Source organism: Pteropus vampyrus, unplaced genomic scaffold (genome assembly GCF_000151845.1).
Source record: "Pteropus vampyrus isolate Shadow unplaced genomic scaffold, Pvam_2.0 Scaffold31, whole genome shotgun sequence".
Lineage (NCBI taxonomy): Eukaryota > Metazoa > Chordata > Mammalia > Chiroptera > Pteropodidae > Pteropus > Pteropus vampyrus.
Window position 1 is genome coordinate 11,071,774 of NW_011888812.1, and position 19,010 is coordinate 11,090,783.

Consider the following 19,010-nt stretch of genomic DNA (forward strand, 5'->3'; position numbering starts at 1 on the left):
GTGGGGGGAGGGCAGAGACACGGAAAGATAACAGGGATGTGCTTCGGTTGTCGTTAATGTCCTTATCTTTTTTGTGTGAAACAGATGCCATCAGCACAGAGAGCCCCGCTGCCCCTGTTTACAAATACAAACTTGAACCTGAAGACACATCCTCTGTCCATGCTCTGACTGGCGACACGAAGGTCCTGATCCTCAGGTTAAAGTCTGACACAGAGTACAACGCCACTGTTTATTCGCGAGCACCCGATGGCAAAGAAGGACAGCCCCTGGAGATAGGATTCAGGACAAGTATGTCGGATTTTGTAAAATGGCTTCAGCCAGAGTCTCTAGCACAAGGTTTTGTGTTCTGTGATTCTGGTTCTGAGTTAGCTCTTGCTTCACAAGTGGTTCTGTTGTCAGAGGGAGTTTTCTGGAAGAGATTTTGGACTGATCAGACCAAGTGAGATTCTTCTTAACCCAATGGCCAAGACACTTCTTCCACTGAGCTCAGGACAGCACAGTGACGGCTGCCGTGTGCTGCCTCGTGTCTTTTCATCTCCCTGCACACGGGCCAGTGGGACAAGCAGCTGTAATATTTTCCTCCTATAAACTGACATTCATTTTATCAGTGTTGGTTATGTATCTTCCCCTCGAGATGAGAGAAAGGGTTTCCTCTTTTGGCCTGACCCTGGAAGGCGTGCCAGTCTTTCTGTTGAAACTCGTCGACGTGCACGGTGCTGCTTTCTACCTCTCCTTTGTCAGCTCTCCCGCTCTGGAACTTGATCAGTATTTGGGGGCTTTTTGGATTGGTGCTGATGAGAGAGGAAAAGAAATGCCTGGTCCCTACCTTTAGGGAGTTTCAGTATAGATGAGGACTCAAGACAAACCTCCTTGGAAGAGCACACGGCCAGGCTCTGTGGGTTCAGGAACAAATGCTGCACGGTGTAGTTTTTGGGGGCTTGGTTGCAGGCAGCATGACCCGACTCTGATCATCTTATCCAAAAATATGTCTTTTCTGAAAAGCTGTCGTAGACCCACAGAACGCAAGGGGTGGGGGCTGGAGGACCAAGGACAGAGAACAGACTAGTGTCTTTGAAACTGCAGGGCTGGACCATCCTGGACCTGGTGACACTTCCTCAGGATTCAGAGTCCCGAGATAGAAAAAGTGTCACATATCAGCTTTCTGGACTTATGTGCTGGAGAAGAGAGACACAGTCCCCCTTGCGTCTACATGGGTGACAAGTACTTCTCTCACCAAGGGGGTGGGGTGCTGATGGGAAGAAGGAGTTGGGTGCTACACCGGGAACACGTGACCACCGTCCACTGTAGCTGCCCTTTAAGTGCTGTGGGCATTGGAAAGCTGGAGCACGATTTTTATATACCAAATCCTCTTCTACAGAGTTTGAACTGTCTTTGAAGAGAGAATAGGATTTTGGAAAAATGGAGAGGAGGTGGTCATGTCAGTTGAACAAAGGTCGTGAGCGAAAGTGCAGACAGAGGACACTGAGGGGTAAAGGTGGAGAGGCCCTGGGACCTCAAGGACCCTGATAATTCTCGAGGGGTTGATTTAATTCCTGGAGAGATGCTATTTGTATGTTTGGGAGTCGTCTCTCTCTTTGGGAGATGGGAGGTCAGGGCACGCTGTAGACGACCTGGGAGGCAGTTACTAGCCTGGCCGTATTGCTTGCACAGGGCTAGAAAATTTGGGCGAGAAGCCAGTGATAAGGCCTGTCTGTAAGGAATTGTTGCTTTCCTGGGTATCCACACTGCAAGAGGGTTCACTTGTGCCCTCCTTCCTTCTTTCCTCTTCTACTGGTGATGCTCATGTGTGGGTAAGGAGGTGATGATGCAGCTGTAGGAAAGGCCACTTGGGGACCTCCAGTAACTCAGCAGGTTGGCAAGTGGGAGGCTCCTGGGGAGGAGGGCTTGGTGTCTAGAGGGTAGGTAAGGGGTGAGGAAGAGGGGTAGTACATTGACCAGGGCAGGGGTGCTGTCCTGCACACAAGATGCTTGTGCAAGAAGGTGAATGGGGCTGAAATCTAGTCCTTGGGCTCTCACCAAGCCACATAGCATAGGACTGGGTCTGTCCGGAGGAGGGGCCCTTTGCCTGATTTGTTAAAAGGGGTCAGATGATTAGTATGGGCCTGGGTCCCTGCTTTTTAATGCAGTTCGAGCAGAATTAAAGTAATAGTGATCGCATCTTAGGTTCTTGGTCCTATGGATATACACAGAGCCTGGTTTGTGTTGAACTGTCCTTGATAAATAATAATTGTAGAAACCTTAAACCTCTCTATATGGTGTGCATGTACATATATGTATGTGCATATACACATACAAACTTGTACACGTGTACACACATGTATACATGCACATGTATGTACATGTATTGTGTCAAGCCTTTGGATGTAAGCTTGAGCACTTTCCTGGGTTGCCCCAGCTCCTGGGGCAGTGCACCTGTGGCATCTGTGTTATCGTCGGAGGAGTCCACCGTATCTCTAAGGGTCAACTCACAAGAAGAACGAGGAGGAACTCTGCGGTTGCAGTTGGCCAGGGTGTTTCTTTGTGGAGGACGTTGCCTGACTCTTGCTGGGACCCCCATACATTTGCGTGTGTTGTGGTTTGGAGTAAATGGTGTGGAATAGGAACACTCGCTAGGAGTGTTTCTTAGACTAGATGACATGCTCTGATGACGGCTTCTCTCTTTCTGGCTTGATCATTCTGGTTACTCTTAATTCCTTTTGTGTCTTCACAGAGTCCAGTCTTGTTTTCGACATTGAAGCTGCAAATATCAGTGCCACGGGCATGACCCTGACCTGGAAAATCAATGATGATGAGCCGTCTTCTTTCTACACCTTCAAGATACAAGTTGCTGGGCAGACCAGTTCCCTCAACCTCACTGTCAACGAGACTCAAGCTGTTATCACTTCACTCAGCCCAAGCACCTTGTACAACATCACAGTGCATCCTTTCCTTAACGGCAGTGCCGAGGGCATACCCGGCTTCCTCCAAGTGTACACCCGTGAGTTCACGCATTGTTCACTAACCGTTCTTGCCTGTCTGCTCTGTGCCAGGCCCAGATACTAGACAAGACTCCTCAAGGAAGGCACAGCTGAGTATGTGGGCCCACAGGACTCTTACACTCAGGATGTGCGACATGATAATGGTGATCGTTGACCGATCCTACCCACATGCCCAGCATCGTATGACTTACTTTCCCTGCTCTGTCTCACTTAATGTTCACTGTGATGTGGTTGGCATTAGCCTATTTTATGGATGAGGAAGCCAAGACTATTATCAAACCTGTTAAGTGACAGGTGAGATTAGACAGTTGTCTTGACTCCAGCCTATGCTCGTAATGACCATTTTAGTGTGGTAGAGGGCTGGAGCAAATTGCTATATGCAGACAAAAAGGAACATGGATATTCGTGTCCCTTTGTCCTTAAGGTGCTGATGTTATAATGGAGCAGGGCACAGCTATGTCTCATCCTTCGCTTGCTTAACTGTCCTGTGAAGATAAGATGATAGGCAACATATTAAAAGCTTTCTGTTCCAAAGAAGATCCATAATTTAAACTAAATAATGGCGTGCCAGTTAGAATAATCCTACATTAATATTGGTATTGCAATTGCTTTTGTAGTAGATATGATATGTTTTACATGAGAAAACTGAGCTGAACAGTTTGCCCAAGGCCACAGAGCTAGCAAGTCACAGAGCAAGGACTTGAACCCAGAGTGCTTGGCTCTGGACCCAAGGCTCATCCCACAGAATGCTTTACTTGAGTGTCTGTGCCTTTGCAGGAAGCACACTGTCAGAGGACAAGGCCCTACTTCAGAGCCTAAGTCCTTGCCCACAGGGTTCACACTGCCTCTCATTTCCTGTGAATGACGGTGTACAGCCTAAGCAAGCAGTTTCTGTACTCTTGTAGCCAACTGTTCTCTCAGTGGCCAAAATGCCAGTTTCTGAGGGGCTCGTGTTATAGATGATAATACAAAGAGGAGAAAAATATAGGCCAGGTATCCCAAATATGCATTTCATCTCTATAAATATTTTGTGAACTTCAGTCACCCTTGTCTTCTGGAGAAATAGATTCTTAATCTAGTCATTTACTTTCTTCCCTCAGGCCCTGATCCAGTTTCCAACTTTCGAGTGACAAATGTTAGCACCAGCGCTATCGGCTTAGCTTGGAGCAGCAACTACTCAGATTTCTTTAAGATACTCATCACACAGGATGAAGGTGGAAAACCTCTGGAGGAAGAAACCACCAACCAAAGTAGTATTGTCATCAAGGACTTATACCCGGGAACCAAGTATTGTTTTGAAATATTTCCACAAGGACCAAATGGGACTGAAGGGGATCCCCAGACAGTTTGCAATACAACTGGTAAGTAGACAGGCTGTGCGTCCCGTGAAACAGTGATGTTTCTTAAAGGATGATTTATAAATGTTGGGTTTTCCAGATATTGTTTTTCTTTTAATTATCTAAAAAAAAAATCTTTAAAAAATTTACAACAGTAGTGCATATTCATTTTTATAGGAATAAAAATGATAAGGGAAAAGAAAAAAATCACATATAAACCATCAATCAGAAATAATCACTGGTAACTTTTGATGTGTGATGTTTTACAATTTTAAGATTTATATAGGTGTATATATAAATATACATACATATACGTATATATATTTTACAAACATTGAAGTCATTCTGTACATGTGGTTTTGTAATCTGCTTTCCCCCCCACATATCAGTTTATTATGAACATTTCTCTCTGTCAATATAAATATTTCTATATTTCTACAGGATAATTTTCATACCTTCCTGTCACTCCATTGTCTATATCAGGGGCCAACAGATAATAATGGCCCATGGGCCAAATCCAGCTGACTCCCTGTTTTTGTAAATAAAATTTTGTCGGAACACAACTGTGTCTATTTGTTTATGTACTGTCTATGGCTGCTTTTGTGCTAGTATGAATAGTTGCAACATAGAATATGTATATGGCCTGCAGAGCCTCATAGAAAAAGTCTGCTGACCTTGGGCGAGGTCAGTGGCTTTCAAAGTGTGATCTCTGGGAGTCCCCCTAGATTTATCCAAAGGGTCTGCGAGATATTATTAGCATAATAGTAAAATGTTATTTGGCATTTTCACTCTCCTTCTCTCATGATGAGTGTACAGTGGAGTTTTTCAGATGCTATATGACTTGGGATGACATCATCATTCTGACAGCTAATGGAATGTATGCTTATATATTCTTTTTCTAAAGTAATTTTTAAATTTTTCATTTATAGTTGACATACAATATTATATTAGTTTTAGATGTACAACACAGTGATTAGACATTGATATAACTTACAAAGTGATCACCCTGATAAATCCAGTATCCATTCAACACCATACCTAGTTATTACAATATTATCAGCTATATTCCTTATGCTGTACTTTACATCCTCATGACTGTGTAACTACCAATATGTACTACTTAATCCTTTCCCATTTTTCATCCACCCTCCATCTGGCAGCCATCAAAATGTTCTCCACATCTATGAGTTTGTTTCTATTTTGTTTGTTCTTTTATTTTGTTCTTTAGATTCCACATATAAGTGAAATCATATGGCATTTGTCTTTACTCCACGCAGCACAATGCCCTCTAGGTCCATTCATGTTGTTGCATATGGCAAGATTTCATTCTTTTTTTTATGGCAGAGTAATATTCTATCGTATATATGTACCACCTCTTCTTTATTCATCCACTGATGGACACCCAGGTTGCCTCCATACTTTGACCGCTGTAAATAATGCTGCAATGAACTTATGGATTCACATGTCCCTTTGAAGTACTGTTTTGGGTTTGTTTGGATAAATACTCAGAAGTGGGATTACTGGATTCTTCTTTGTCTCTCATCATAGTCTTTGTTTTAAAGCCTATTTTTGTCCGGTACAAGTGTCGCTATCCCAGCTTTTTTTGTTTGTTTATTTTCGTTTTCATGAAATATCATGTGTGTCTTTTGATCTGAAGAGAGTCTCTTTTAGGCAGCATATGTAAGGGTCTTGTTTTTCTTGTTATCCATTCAGTTACCCTATCTTTTGTTTGCAGCATTTAATCCATTTATATTTAAAGTAATCATTGAAAGATATGTAGTTATTGCCATTTTAATATTTATATTTTTGAATTTTTTAATTTTTCTTCTTAAAGAAGTCCCGCTAACATTTCTTGTAATATTGGTTTGGTATTGATGGAACTCCTTTAGCTTTTTCTTATCTGGGAAGCTTTTTATCTATCCTTTGATTCTAAATGATAGCTTTGCTGGGTAGAGTAATCTTGGTTGGAGGCCCTTGCTTTTCATCACTTCGAATATTTCATACCAATCCCTTCTGGCCTGCAAAGTTTCTGTTGAGAAATCAGCTGACACTCTTATGGGAGTTCCCATGTAGGTAACTAATTGCTTTTCTCTTGCTGCTTTTAAGATTCTCTCTTTGTCTTTAACCTTTGGTATTTTAAATTATGATGTGTCTTGGTGTGGGCCTTTTTGGATCCTTTGCCAAGTTAGGGAAGTTTTCTGTAATTATTTCTTCAAATAGATTTTTAATTCCTTGCTTTCTCTCTTCTCTTTCCGGTACCCCTATGATATGAATGTTGGTACAGTTGATGTCCCAGAGGTCCCTTAAACTATCCTCATTTTTTTGGATTCTTTTTTTTTGTTGCTGTTCTGATTGGGTGTGTTCTGCTACCTTTAAAATTGCTGATTCGATCCTCTGTTTTCTCTAATTTACTGTTGATTCCCTCAAATGTTTTCTTCATTTCAGTTTTGTATTTTTTATTTCTGACTGGTACTTTTTTATGTTTTTTATCTCCATTTTTTTAAATTAATTTTTTATGATGACATTGGTTAACAAAATCCAATAAGTTTCAGCTGTACACTTTAACAGTAAAGCATATATATTTACACTGTGTGTTCACCTCCCATAGTTAGATTTCTTTCTGTCACCACATATTTGACCCCCTTTACTCCATCTACCTCCTCCCTTCCTCCACCCCCTACCTTCTGGTAACCACTAGTCTATAGTCCATGTCCATGAGTCTCTGTTTCTATCTCCATTTTTATGCTTTCTATCTCTTTGTTAAAGTTCTCACTGAGTTCATCTACTTTTTCCCTTAGTTCATTGAACATACTTACAGCCAGTGTATGAACTCTGCATTTGATACATAGCTTTTGTCCATTTTGGTGAGTTCTTTTTCTGGAGCTTTGTTTTGTTCTTTTGCTTGGGGCATTTTTCTTTTTTCCCCAGTTTGTCTGCCTCCCTGCATCTGTTTCTATATATTAAGTAGGGCTGCTGTGTCTCAGAGTTCTTAGTAGAGCGGGTGAATTGTAAATTTATCTGTGTTATGGGGAAGCCAGACTTTTTGAAAGAAATGAGCATGTGTGTTTCTCACGTAAGTTTTGGAGTTTGCCCTTTGTGAATTCATTTGAGAGTTCGATGGTGAAAGAGTGACTCTCTGGACAGGCCCTTTGAAAATAGAGTAGACATTACGATAGTTACTCACAGACTTTCTTTTTTCTTCTCCTCTAACCAGACCGCAGCGCAGTGTTTAACATCTCCGTGGTCTGTGTCACCACAACCGAAATGCAGTTGCGGTGGCAGAGTACAGACATGGCTTCTGAGTACATCTATCATCTGGACATAGTTTCCAAGCACAGCTCTGACCAGGTCAACAGCTCTCGCAAAGAGATCACTCTCAGAGGCCTGACCCCGGGCACCTTATATAACATCACCATCATTCCAGAAGTGAACAATATCAAGGGGGACTCCAACACCACAGCACAGTACACACGTAAGTGTCTTAGGATGCCCTCTGAAGGGAGTATTCTTCATGACCCTTGCATGGAGGGCGAGATGTAAGCATTGGCTAAGGAGCAGTTGTTTCAAGGCTCCTGGCTGAATGTGAAACTGCTTAAGCTGAAAACATCAGCCTCAGCAAAGGTTCTGCTCTTCTCATGGGGCATTGGTGTTGAGCCATGTGAACTTGGACTTGTCTTTAGAAGCAGAAAGTGATCCCATAAGCATGGCAAACATAACTTCCATTCATTCCTTGGGAATACAGACTAGAGGAGAGTCACCTTGTCATGTTGGCATTCATGGATACTGTTCAAATGAAGAGCTTTGCATGAAACAGTGAGGGAGGTGCTTTGCTAATATTTGATCTAAATAAATGTATGGCAGAGATGATAATTTGACATATCTTTTTCGTATTTTTTTCTTTTATTGACCAGATTTCAAAAACAGATAGGAAATTGTATCTTGAAAATGTATTTCAGATAAATATGCAGTATTAAAAAAAGCGTGCAAAACTTCAGTTCTTTTGAGATTTATTTGTATAATTATTTTCTGAATGTCATTTTGAAAAGTTTTCCATCTTTTGAGCCAGCAAATATTAGACTTATTCATTCTTTCCTAAAAAGAGCCAGGTTATTTTTAAATTCAGTAAACACAATCATCCTGGAATTCAAGTTAATTCAAGCTTTTTCTGCTCTTTTGAATCAAGGGCCCAGCAATGTGTCTAACCTTGAAGTAAATACTAATACCACAGCAGCAACGTTCAGCTGGCAGAACTTGGATGAAGCCTCTTCCACGTACACCTACCGCCTTATTATTGAGCAGGGTGGAAATTCCAGCGAGGTAGCAAAAGAAGTCACAGTCACTGGCATCACCTATGCCACCGTCACTGAATTAATACCTGGCTCGTGGTACACAGTAAAGATCTTCACCCAAGTCGGGGATGTCATTGAGTCCCTGGAACCTGGCCGGCAGTCATTCTGTACAGGTGAGTAGCCCTGGGTGCCTCTTGGACTCCCTATGTGGTGTTGACCTGGCAAGTAGCTCCTCCCCAGACTTGTTTATCAGCTTTTGTGTTATAAGAGACAGAGCTCTCTGAGACATCCTGTTAGCTTACTAGTGCTGTTTTGTTGCCCTCATCATTTATCCGTTCAACAAATATTTATTGAGCACTTACTATATGTTAGGTACTTTTCAGTGACTCAGTCCCTGCCTTCCTGGAACTTTTATTCTGGTGGGGAAGATATAATAAGGTAAATAAGTTATTAGGTGATGATTACTGCCAAGGAGAGGGAATAAAACAAGGAATAGGGAGATGAGATGTTTATTGAGGGTACCCAGGGAAAGCCTTAGTGAAAAGGCGACTTTTGAGCAAAGACCTGAAAGAAATAAAATAGCCAACCATGTGGACATTGGGCATACAGCATTGCAGGCAGAGGAGCAGCCAGTGCAAAGGCCCCGAGGCTGCAGTGTGCCTGTGGCATTAAGGGAAGAGCAGCCGGCCAGGGTAGCAGGAGCGGGTCCATGGGAACAGGAGGGCGAGGCGGGCAGGAGGTGAGGCTTGAGAGGTATTGGCCGGAGCACAGGTGATGTCTAGGCTTGTAGTCGATAGTTTGGCTTTTACACCAAGAAGATGGAAAGGATATTGTTAAAATCCTTTTTTCATCTTTATCTCTCACTGTGAAGAGTGTGATAAAGCGAAGGGGAGCCCTGCGTTTCGCTGAGGGAGCTTCTGGAGAGTATCCCAGGGACTGTTTTGCAGACGGTTATAAGGACCTCTGCTCACAGTTCTGTCTGTGGCCCTCGTACCACCTTATTCTCCACCCTCTTTGCATCCATATCTTCCCTTCCTAAGGCCAAGCCACTCAAGTGTGTTCAGGCTGATTTGGAAAGCAGGAGGAGTCTCATTGGATTAGCCTCCCTGCTAGTGTAGGAGCTGGAACCTTGACGACCTCTGACCTTTCACATGGAGTGGCTAAAGAAATCCCTGCTTCTTTGAGTCACCTCTGCTAACTCAGGCTCTGTCTCACCTAGTCTAGACTCTGATCTTTGGTATTTGGGTGGCTTCCGTTGCTGACACTTCTCTTAGCTATACTCATTGCAGCCCAAAGCAGGAGAAAAGCATACATGAGCATTAATGACTGGGGGCGGATGGAACAGGAGCAGAGAGAGTAGGTATGCATTGAGCAGGTTACCTTTCCAGGCCTCAGGTGGAGGATGTGGGAGTTGCACTAGGTGACTTGTTAGAACTGTTCCTGCTTTAAAACAGTGCAACATTAAAGTAGTGATGACATTCTTTCCCAGTGCATTAATACTGAGTTATTCACTTATATCAGTTTGATGTTGGCTCTCAAAACCCTGTTGGCTTTCAAATAAGTAGAAACAAATAATACTATGTTTTAAAGGTAAAGAAACTGATACCATTTACTATTAATTATTCAGCATGTTGTGTGTACAGAAAATGTTCTGGACTTGGGTTTAGAAAACTTAGTATCCAGTGTTGGCTTCTCCACTTAACAAGCCATGCCACTTTATGCAAATTTCTTAACCTCTCTAAGCCTCAGTTGATTCATCAGCAAAATGGGATAGTAATCCCCAAAATGACATGACATAGGTGAAGAAGTCACTATAGGTGAAAAAGTCACCAAAGTTTTAGAATATAGCTACCTCTCGCAGAGCCCTGTTCTCTTCCAGTTTGGTGACCAACAGCCAGTGTTTCAGCTTCAAATAGTCCTGCAGCTGAGGCTCAAAATGGTTGGGTGACTGATCCAAGGTTACATAGTTCAGTAATGCCCGATTCAGGTCAGTCTCTGCTGCTTCTACCATGCCCCACGCCTGTCGCCTCCTCATGAATGTCTCAGGATTCTGCTGCTCGCCAAGTTTTAGTGTTTGCAAAGGCCAAAGCCCCAGAATCTCATGCTGTGCTGTGCTTGCCTTGCAGAACCTGCACCAGTGGCCTCTTTCCACTGTGAAGTGGTCCCCAAGGAGCCAACCTTGGTTCTCAAGTGGGCCTGCCCTCCTGGTACCAGCACAGGCTTTCAGCTGGAGGTCAGCAGAGGAGATTGGAAAAATATGACACTCCTGGAGGGCTGCTCTTCGGAGAATCTCACTGAATACAGGACGGAAGTCACATATTTGAATTTTTCTACCTCGTATGACATTAGCATCACTGCCTTGTCCTGTAACAAGACAGCACCTGCCACCCAAAACACCTGCCTCACAGGCATCACAGGTGGGCTTCGTGGCGGCAGGGTGGCCTAGTGGCATTGTGGTCACTGCTGAAGAGGCAGACCTAGCAGGTCTGCAAGTGTGGCCTAGGAATCTGTTGTGTGTGTGTGTGTGTGTGTGTGTGTGTTTTAATTCCTGCTAAAATATTTGTTTTTGTTGGCATAGACTGTTAACCCAATTCTATAGAAATCTTGTCTAAAAAAGCCAAGGATGGGAGAGCTCACTTTTCACATTCCCAAAGTTTCCTTTGCTTTACTGAATATAATTCATTGCCACATTTTCTAAGTCGTGAGATCTCTTACTGCATTAAAAATAGCACTTTTATAGAAATATTCAAATACACAAAAAAAAATGGAGGCAAGTGTAAAGAAACCCATGTACCCATCCTCACCTGGTTGAACATTTGTCAACATTGGACCAATGTTTTGTTTAAATCCCCTCCTCCCTTATTGGATTACTTTGAGACCAGTCCTGGTCAGTCTTGAATTTGTAAGTATTTGTAAATTATTTGTAAATATTTCAGTCTGTATTGCTTCAAGGTAGGGACTCCTTTATTCTTCCTTTCAAACATAACCACATTACTGTTACCATCATACTTAAAAATTTAACAATACTTTTTTCACTTTCATCAGATATTCAGTCAAGATTCACATTTCCCTAGAATCTGTACTGACGAGCTTGCCAGCTGTTTTGGGAAGTGGGGTCATGCACCACACAGGGAGGGATCCTCTACTTGGTCTTTGCATGTCTATCTTTTGCTCCCCATGTCTTTGCCAAAGTTAGATCAACCTGGTTGAGTTTGTTTTGCTTCGTGCTTTTAGACTCCTGGATATGTTTAGGGTGCCAGACTGTTTTGGACAATTTTATGAGAATTAGTGATGGTAACACAAGAAAAAACAGCCACTTCCTTCAGGGAAGGTGTCTTAGAAAGCGATTAAGGGTTCTGTGGACAGAGCCTCAAACTTATAAGGGCAGACCTGAGTTTGTTTCTAAGTTCTTCCTTTTACCTATGTGATCTCAGAAAAAATATTTAATCTCTCTGAACTTTGATTTCTTTAGTTGTGAAAAGGGGAAATGATACCTACCTTCCAAGACTATTACACAAATTAGATGAGGTGATGTGAGTGGAAGACCACTTAAGAGCTGCCGTGTGTGCGGCCGCCCAGGTTGTGCACTGCACAATTCCAGGAGACGCAATTCATACGGACTCTGATGTGCACGGGGCTTTCTGGAGCTGGGTAGTACACAGGTGTGCAGGACGACCCTGGGACACACTCCTTTGAGTTTCTGTAGCACTCCAGAACCTAGTGGAAACAGTGAACCTTCGGGAGTGTTTTCGTAGTTCTGTTTCATAATGTCATCTCTTCAGTGGTATAAGCTACTGAGAAACCGAAACCACCTCTTATTGGCTGTCTCCAGTGCTGGGCGCAGTGAAGAGTAGGGGCTTGTCAGAGTTAGTCGTTTTTGAAGGATAGTGTGTGGTAGGGTTGAGTAATGACCACCATCATTTAGTCCAGTGATTCGCTCCCTTTTCAATCTGCAGCTCCCTTTCCTCAGATGAATTGTTATGTACAAATCGAACATGCTTTTTAAATGGACAAATTGAACACGGTTTTCATTTAACACAAAAGTGGAGTTGTGTGTTCTCTGGAAGAGGCAGGAAGTGTTGGTGGGGTGGGTAAATCTGGGACAGTTGGCGTGATAGTCTTTTAGCCAACATTGGTTGGATTACTGTGTGCCGGGGTAAGGGACACATTTTGGGGGGCGCTTCGTGGTGAGTGAGGCAGATGGGGCCCGTGGAGCGTAGGATTGAGATGAGCAGTGGGAGGGAAAGGGTTCCCAGGCTTGGAGGTGGGTGTGCCCGCGTGCCCGCTGACAGTCTCGGGATGGAATGCCGACGGGCTGAGAGGCACGAAGCTGCTGGGAAATGTGGGAGCCTTGATAGGACGTCTCTGTTGAGACAGCTGACAGTTAGACGTGGGGACACCGCCTTCAACTGGCCACTGCTGTCAGTTACTAGATGTCTGCGTACAGCTCCCAAGTCCCCACCTTAGAGATCCACTCACATCAGTCTCTCTCTCGCTCTCCTTCTCCTGCCTCAGTTCTCAAAATAAGGAACCTGGCTTCTCTGAGTCCGGAGGGGCCAGGGAAAGATCGAAAAGGCAGGTTCTCTTCAACCAACAGGGCTGCGAGCCGGAGGCGGTTCCAAGGCTGTCCCTGCCTTGGGTTTGCTTTGCATGAGCCCAGCACCCAGTGTCCACAGCAAGGGCAGAACTTGACGAGGGCACTGCAGCACATTCTCTCCGTAATAATTTTGTCTCTTCTTTGGTTTTAGATGTCAGATGATCGTTTCGTTTTGTTGTTTCAGACCCCCCTTCTCCAGATGAATCTCCTAATATTACATCTGTCAGCCACAATTCGGTAAAGGTCAAGTTCAGTGGGTTTGAAGCCAGCCACGGACCCATCAAAGCCTATGCTCTTATTCTCACCACTGGGGAAGGTAAGGGGGGTCATTATGGGTCACATAGCCAGTGAATGATGTGGTGACTGGTTGCCACTTCTGCGCCCTCTGAGGCACGTTGTAGATACAAATGTATGTCTGTTTTTACACTGTAGCCTATGCTTGACAATCAGATGGGGGTAGATGGGGGTAGGCCATTTGCCTGATGATTTAGGTCGGGGGTTGACAAACTTTCTATAAGGGGCCAGACAGCAAATATTTTAAGCCTTCCAGGCCTTAACAGTCTCTGTCACAATTACCGAACTCTACCAATGAAGTGTGAAAGCAGTCGTAGAAGATACATAAAGAATGAGTGTGGCTGTTCCAATAAAATGTTATTTACCAAAATGGGTGGCTGGCTAGATTTGGCCCGTGGGCCATAACTTGCTGATATTTGATCTAGGTTTTTTCATCTACTTTACAGCACAGGGTCTTTTAATTAGAGCACCTTCCGCCCCTGTCACACATACACACACCACACAAATGCACATGCACCCATAACAGTCAAAGGATGACTTTCTCTTGGAAGATAATTTGCATTTGTAGTGGGAACTTGCGAAGAGTGTTCTCATAGTTGAGAGAGGAGGTGGGTGAAAGGCTGCTGTTCCTTAAAGGGTTCCAGTACATTCTTTGGGAGTGAGGAGGGAGTGATTCAAGGGTGTCTTTGCCAGCTATGTGTGGGTGCTTTGCATGAGGCCTGGGTTGAAAAAGCCAAATTTTTTTTTTTTTTGATTTTGGTGGTTTTTTAAATGTGAATAACGGAGTACAGCTCCTTCTGTCTCTCAACCTGTGATTCTTTCCTCATCTTCTCAAGGAAGGTGAAGTTCAAACACACCGTCAGGATCGTGGGGACCATGGAAACTAAGGCATTTGTCATAAACCTGCAAAAAATTTTCAGAAAGTGATGTGGCTATCTGATCTCTCTCTGCCTTTTATTTTGGGTCTGCTTCAAGCACCTGGTCAATTTTCTGTGAAGGTTTTAAGAAAATTCCACGCTCAGACCTTTACTAAATGAGGGAGACAATATTGCATACTGACCAGACTGACCAGCCTGTGATGGATGACCCACATGCTTGAATCAGATCATCTGGGTTAGAAATCCAACTCCACCACGCAGGCAGTGTGGCTTTTGGTCCTTGAGCTTTCTGTGCCTTCATTTTCCTGTCTGCAAAATGGGAAGAATAAGCCCATGTGATGAGATTCTTGTGGGGATTAAATGAGTTAATGTAAGTAAAGCACTTAGAACGTAATACAAGTAGAGCCTGGCATAGAGAGCATCCTTGAGAGATGGCAGCTGTTGTCATTGTCACCCAGTGTCAGCATCATTGTTTAGATGCGTGGGAGATGGAAATCTCTGTTTGCCATCACTTTCTTCTGAATTCTCTTCCGTGTGCCTTTCTTAGATGTTTCCCCGTCTGTAGATGTTTTGAATCATACATATGAAGATTTCAAAAAGGGGTTCTCGGATACTTACGTGACATACCTCATAACAACAGAAGAAGAAGGACATTCTCAGGGCTTGTCTGAAGACTCGAAATACGAAATCAACGTTGGGAATGAATCAACCACGCAAGGCTATTACAACGGGAAGCTGGAGCCCCTGGGCTCCTATCGGTAACGTCTCCTGGTTCTTGTGTTTTGGGGCTGAACCTCCTGAGTGCAAAGCTTTACATTCCTGCCCATTAGACACATCTCAGCCACCTCTTTTTCCTCTTGTCATCCCTCAGGGCTTGTGTGGCTAGATGAATTGTTATGTACAAATCGAACATGCTTTTTAAATGGACAAATTGAACACGGTTTTCATTTAACACAAAAGTGGAGTTGTGTGTTCTCTGGAAGAGGCAGGAAGTGTTGGTGGGGTGGGTAAATCTGGGACAGTTGGCGTGATAGTCTTTTAGCCAACATTGGTTGGATTACTGTGTGCCGGGGTAAGGGACACATTTTGGGGGGCGCTTCGTGGTGAGTGAGGCAGATGGGGCCCATGGAGCGTAGGATTGAGATGAGCAGTGGGAGGGAAAGGGTTCCCAGGCTTGGAGGTGGGTGTGCCCGCGTGCCCGCTGACAGTCTCGGGATGGAATGCCGACGGGCTGAGAGGCACGAAGCTGCTGGGAAATGTGGGAGCCTTGATAGGACGTCTCTGTTGAGACAGCTGACAGTTAGACGTGGGGACACCGCCTTCAACTGGCCACTGCTGTCAGTTACTAGATGTCTGCGTACAGCTCCCAAGTCCCCACCTTAGAGATCCACTCACATCAGTCTCTCTCTCGCTCTCCTTCTCCTGCCTCAGTTCTCAAAATAAGGAACCTGGCTTCTCTGAGTCCGGAGGGGCCAGGGAAAGATCGAAAAGGCAGGTTCTCTTCAACCAACAGGGCTGCGAGCCGGAGGCGGTTCCAAGGCTGTCCCTGCCTTGGGTTTGCTTTGCATGAGCCCAGCACCCAGTGTCCACAGCAAGGGCAGAACTTGACGAGGGCACTGCAGCACATTCTCTCCGTAATAATTTTGTCTCTTCTTTGGTTTTAGATGTCAGATGATCGTTTCGTTTTGTTGTTTCAGACCCCCCTTCTCCAGATGAATCTCCTAATATTACATCTGTCAGCCACAATTCGGTAAAGGTCAAGTTCAGTGGGTTTGAAGCCAGCCACGGACCCATCAAAGCCTATGCTCTTATTCTCACCACTGGGGAAGGTAAGGGGGGTCATTATGGGTCACATAGCCAGTGAATGATGTGGTGACTGGTTGCCACTTCTGCGCCCTCTGAGGCACGTTGTAGATACAAATGTATGTCTGTTTTTACACTGTAGCCTATGCTTGACAATCAGATGGGGGTAGATGGGGGTAGGCCATTTGCCTGATGATTTAGGTCGGGGGTTGACAAACTTTCTATAAGGGGCCAGACAGCAAATATTTTAAGCCTTCCAGGCCTTAACAGTCTCTGTCACAATTACCGAACTCTACCAATGAAGTGTGAAAGCAGTCGTAGAAGATACATAAAGAATGAGTGTGGCTGTTCCAATAAAATGTTATTTACCAAAATGGGTGGCTGGCTAGATTTGGCCCGTGGGCCATAACTTGCTGATATTTGATCTAGGTTTTTTCATCTACTTTACAACAGGGTCTTTTAATTAGAGCACCTTCCGCCCCTGTCACACATACACACACCACACAAATGCACATGCACCCATAACAGTCAAAGGATGACTTTCTCTTGGAAGATAATTTGCATTTGTAGTGGGAACTTGCGAAGAGTGTTCTCATAGTTGAGAGAGGAGGTGGGTGAAAGGCTGCTGTTCCTTAAAGGGTTCCAGTACATTCTTTGGGAGTGAGGAGGGAGTGATTCAAGGGTGTCTTTGCCAGCTATGTGTGGGTGCTTTGCATGAGGCCTGGGTTGAAAAAGCCAAATTTTTTTTTTTTTTGATTTTGGTGGTTTTTTAAATGTGAATAACGGAGTACAGCTCCTTCTGTCTCTCAACCTGTGATTCTTTCCTCATCTTCTCAAGGAAGGTGAAGTTCAAACACACCGTCAGGATCGTGGGGACCATGGAAACTAAGGCATTTGTCATAAACCTGCAAAAAATTTTCAGAAAGTGATGTGGCTATCTGATCTCTCTCTGCCTTTTATTTTGGGTCTGCTTCAAGCACCTGGTCAATTTTCTGTGAAGGTTTTAAGAAAATTCCACGCTCAGACCTTTACTAAATGAGGGAGACAATATTGCATACTGACCAGACTGACCAGCCTGTGATGGATGACCCACATGCTTGAATCAGATCATCTGGGTTAGAAATCCAACTCCACCACGCAGGCAGTGTGGCTTTTGGTCCTTGAGCTTTCTGTGCCTTCATTTTCCTGTCTGCAAAATGGGAAGAATAAGCCCATGTGATGAGATTCTTGTGGGGATTAAATGAGTTAATGTAAGTAAAGCACTTAGAACGTAATACAAGTAGAGCCTGGCATAGAGAGCATCCTTGAGAGATGGCAGCTGTTGTCATTGTCACCCAGTGTCAGCATCATTGTTTAGATGCGTGGGAGATGGAAATCTCTGTTTGCCATCACTTTCTTCTGAATTCTCTTCCGTGTGCCTTTCTTAGATGTTTCCCCGTCTGTAGATGTTTTGAATCATACATATGAAGATTTCAAAAAGGGGTTCTCGGATACTTACGTGACATACCTCATAACAACAGAAGAAGAAGGACATTCTCAGGGCTTGTCTGAAGACTCGAAATACGAAATCAACGTTGGGAATGAATCAACCACGCAAGGCTATTACAACGGGAAGCTGGAGCCCCTGGGCTCCTATCGGTAACGTCTCCTGGTTCTTGTGTTTTGGGGCTGAACCTCCTGAGTGCAAAACTTTACATTCCTGCCCATTAGACACATCTCAGCCACCTCTTTTTCCTCTTGTCGTCCCTCAGGGCTTGTGTGGCTGGCTTCACCAATATTACCTTTAAACCTACGAATGTCGGACTCATAGATGGGGCCAGGAGCTATGTGTCCTTCAGCCGCTATTCAGATGCTGTTTTCCTGCCCCAGGATCCAGGTAGGGGAAAAACAATGCTGCCAGCAATTCAGAGGGTTTTGCCGTCAGCGTCCACAGAAGGCCAGGTGTCTGCACGTCTCCCTTGGATCCCAGGAGGGTTGGAGCGCCTGGTTTCTCCTCTCAGAAGTTGACATGTCACTTGACCCCCTTCCCAGAAACCAGCTCAGCTTCCTCTTCTGAGGTCCCCAATGTCTCTTGACCCACCCCCACTTCCTCCTCGGAATGCCAGCTGCATTTCTGTCTGCACACTGATTGGTCCTTTTTTCTCAGTGCAGTCATTTTTGCGTCCCGTGCCAGACCCAAGATGTGGCTGTTAGTGCATAGAACCCTTATGGGAGCACAGAAATCGTCTTGTCCAAATCCTTTTAGAAATGAGGCCATGAAGGCCCAGAGAGAGGCAGTGGCTTATCTGGGGTTTCACTGTCGCTTAGAGGCAGGTCTGACATTCTTGGAATCCTAGTGGAGTACTGCTCTCCTTTATCATACAGAATGGCAGGATGTAGGAGCTTCAAGGACCCCAGGCGGGTACATTACTTACCTCAGACCAGGGACACATTGACTAACTTACCTGGTTCGTTAGTGTGTCTGGTTTTCACACTCGATAGTCATTAGCTGCGGAAAAGAATTCCTGCCCTAGAAGCCAAGTCTGGGGAATCCCCTCCCGCTTCCCCAATAAACAGATGGTTTTTATGTCACCTGAGCATGGTGCTTAGGTGCTTCTGCTCATATGTGGGTATTAATCTCAAAGGGTCAGAGGTGGCAGGAACCATGTGGAGCATGGCTCCTTAAATTTGCGGTTGGGGAAGCTGAGACCTGGAGAGGAGCTGTGACTTTCACAGAGCCTCCGGTTAGTGGTGGACTGCGGACAAGTAACCCGGCTCCTAAATGCCTAGTTTTAGGTCCAAAGGTACTTAACTGTGTGTGCGTGTGTGTGTGT

The 19,010-nt window shown here is 44.4% G+C and overlaps 1 protein-coding gene across 1 annotated transcript in view; it reads left to right on the plus strand.

Annotated features, from left to right (window-relative positions):
• The window catches only part of PTPRJ (protein tyrosine phosphatase, receptor type J), a 45,043-nt gene that overhangs the window by 7,258 nt on the left and 18,775 nt on the right, over window positions 1–19,010 (plus strand). Inside the window, exons 5-13 of the mRNA XM_023528794.1 lie at window positions 85–288; window positions 2,732–2,998; window positions 4,100–4,360; window positions 7,551–7,808; window positions 8,520–8,798; window positions 10,752–11,042; window positions 13,407–13,538; window positions 14,942–15,152; window positions 17,949–18,073. Of these exons, the coding sequence (XP_023384562.1) occupies window positions 85–288; window positions 2,732–2,998; window positions 4,100–4,360; window positions 7,551–7,808; window positions 8,520–8,798; window positions 10,752–11,042; window positions 13,407–13,538; window positions 14,942–15,152; window positions 17,949–18,073 (2,028 nt within the window). The remainder of the gene's footprint in view (window positions 1–84; window positions 289–2,731; window positions 2,999–4,099; window positions 4,361–7,550; window positions 7,809–8,519; window positions 8,799–10,751; window positions 11,043–13,406; window positions 13,539–14,941; window positions 15,153–17,948; window positions 18,074–19,010) is intronic.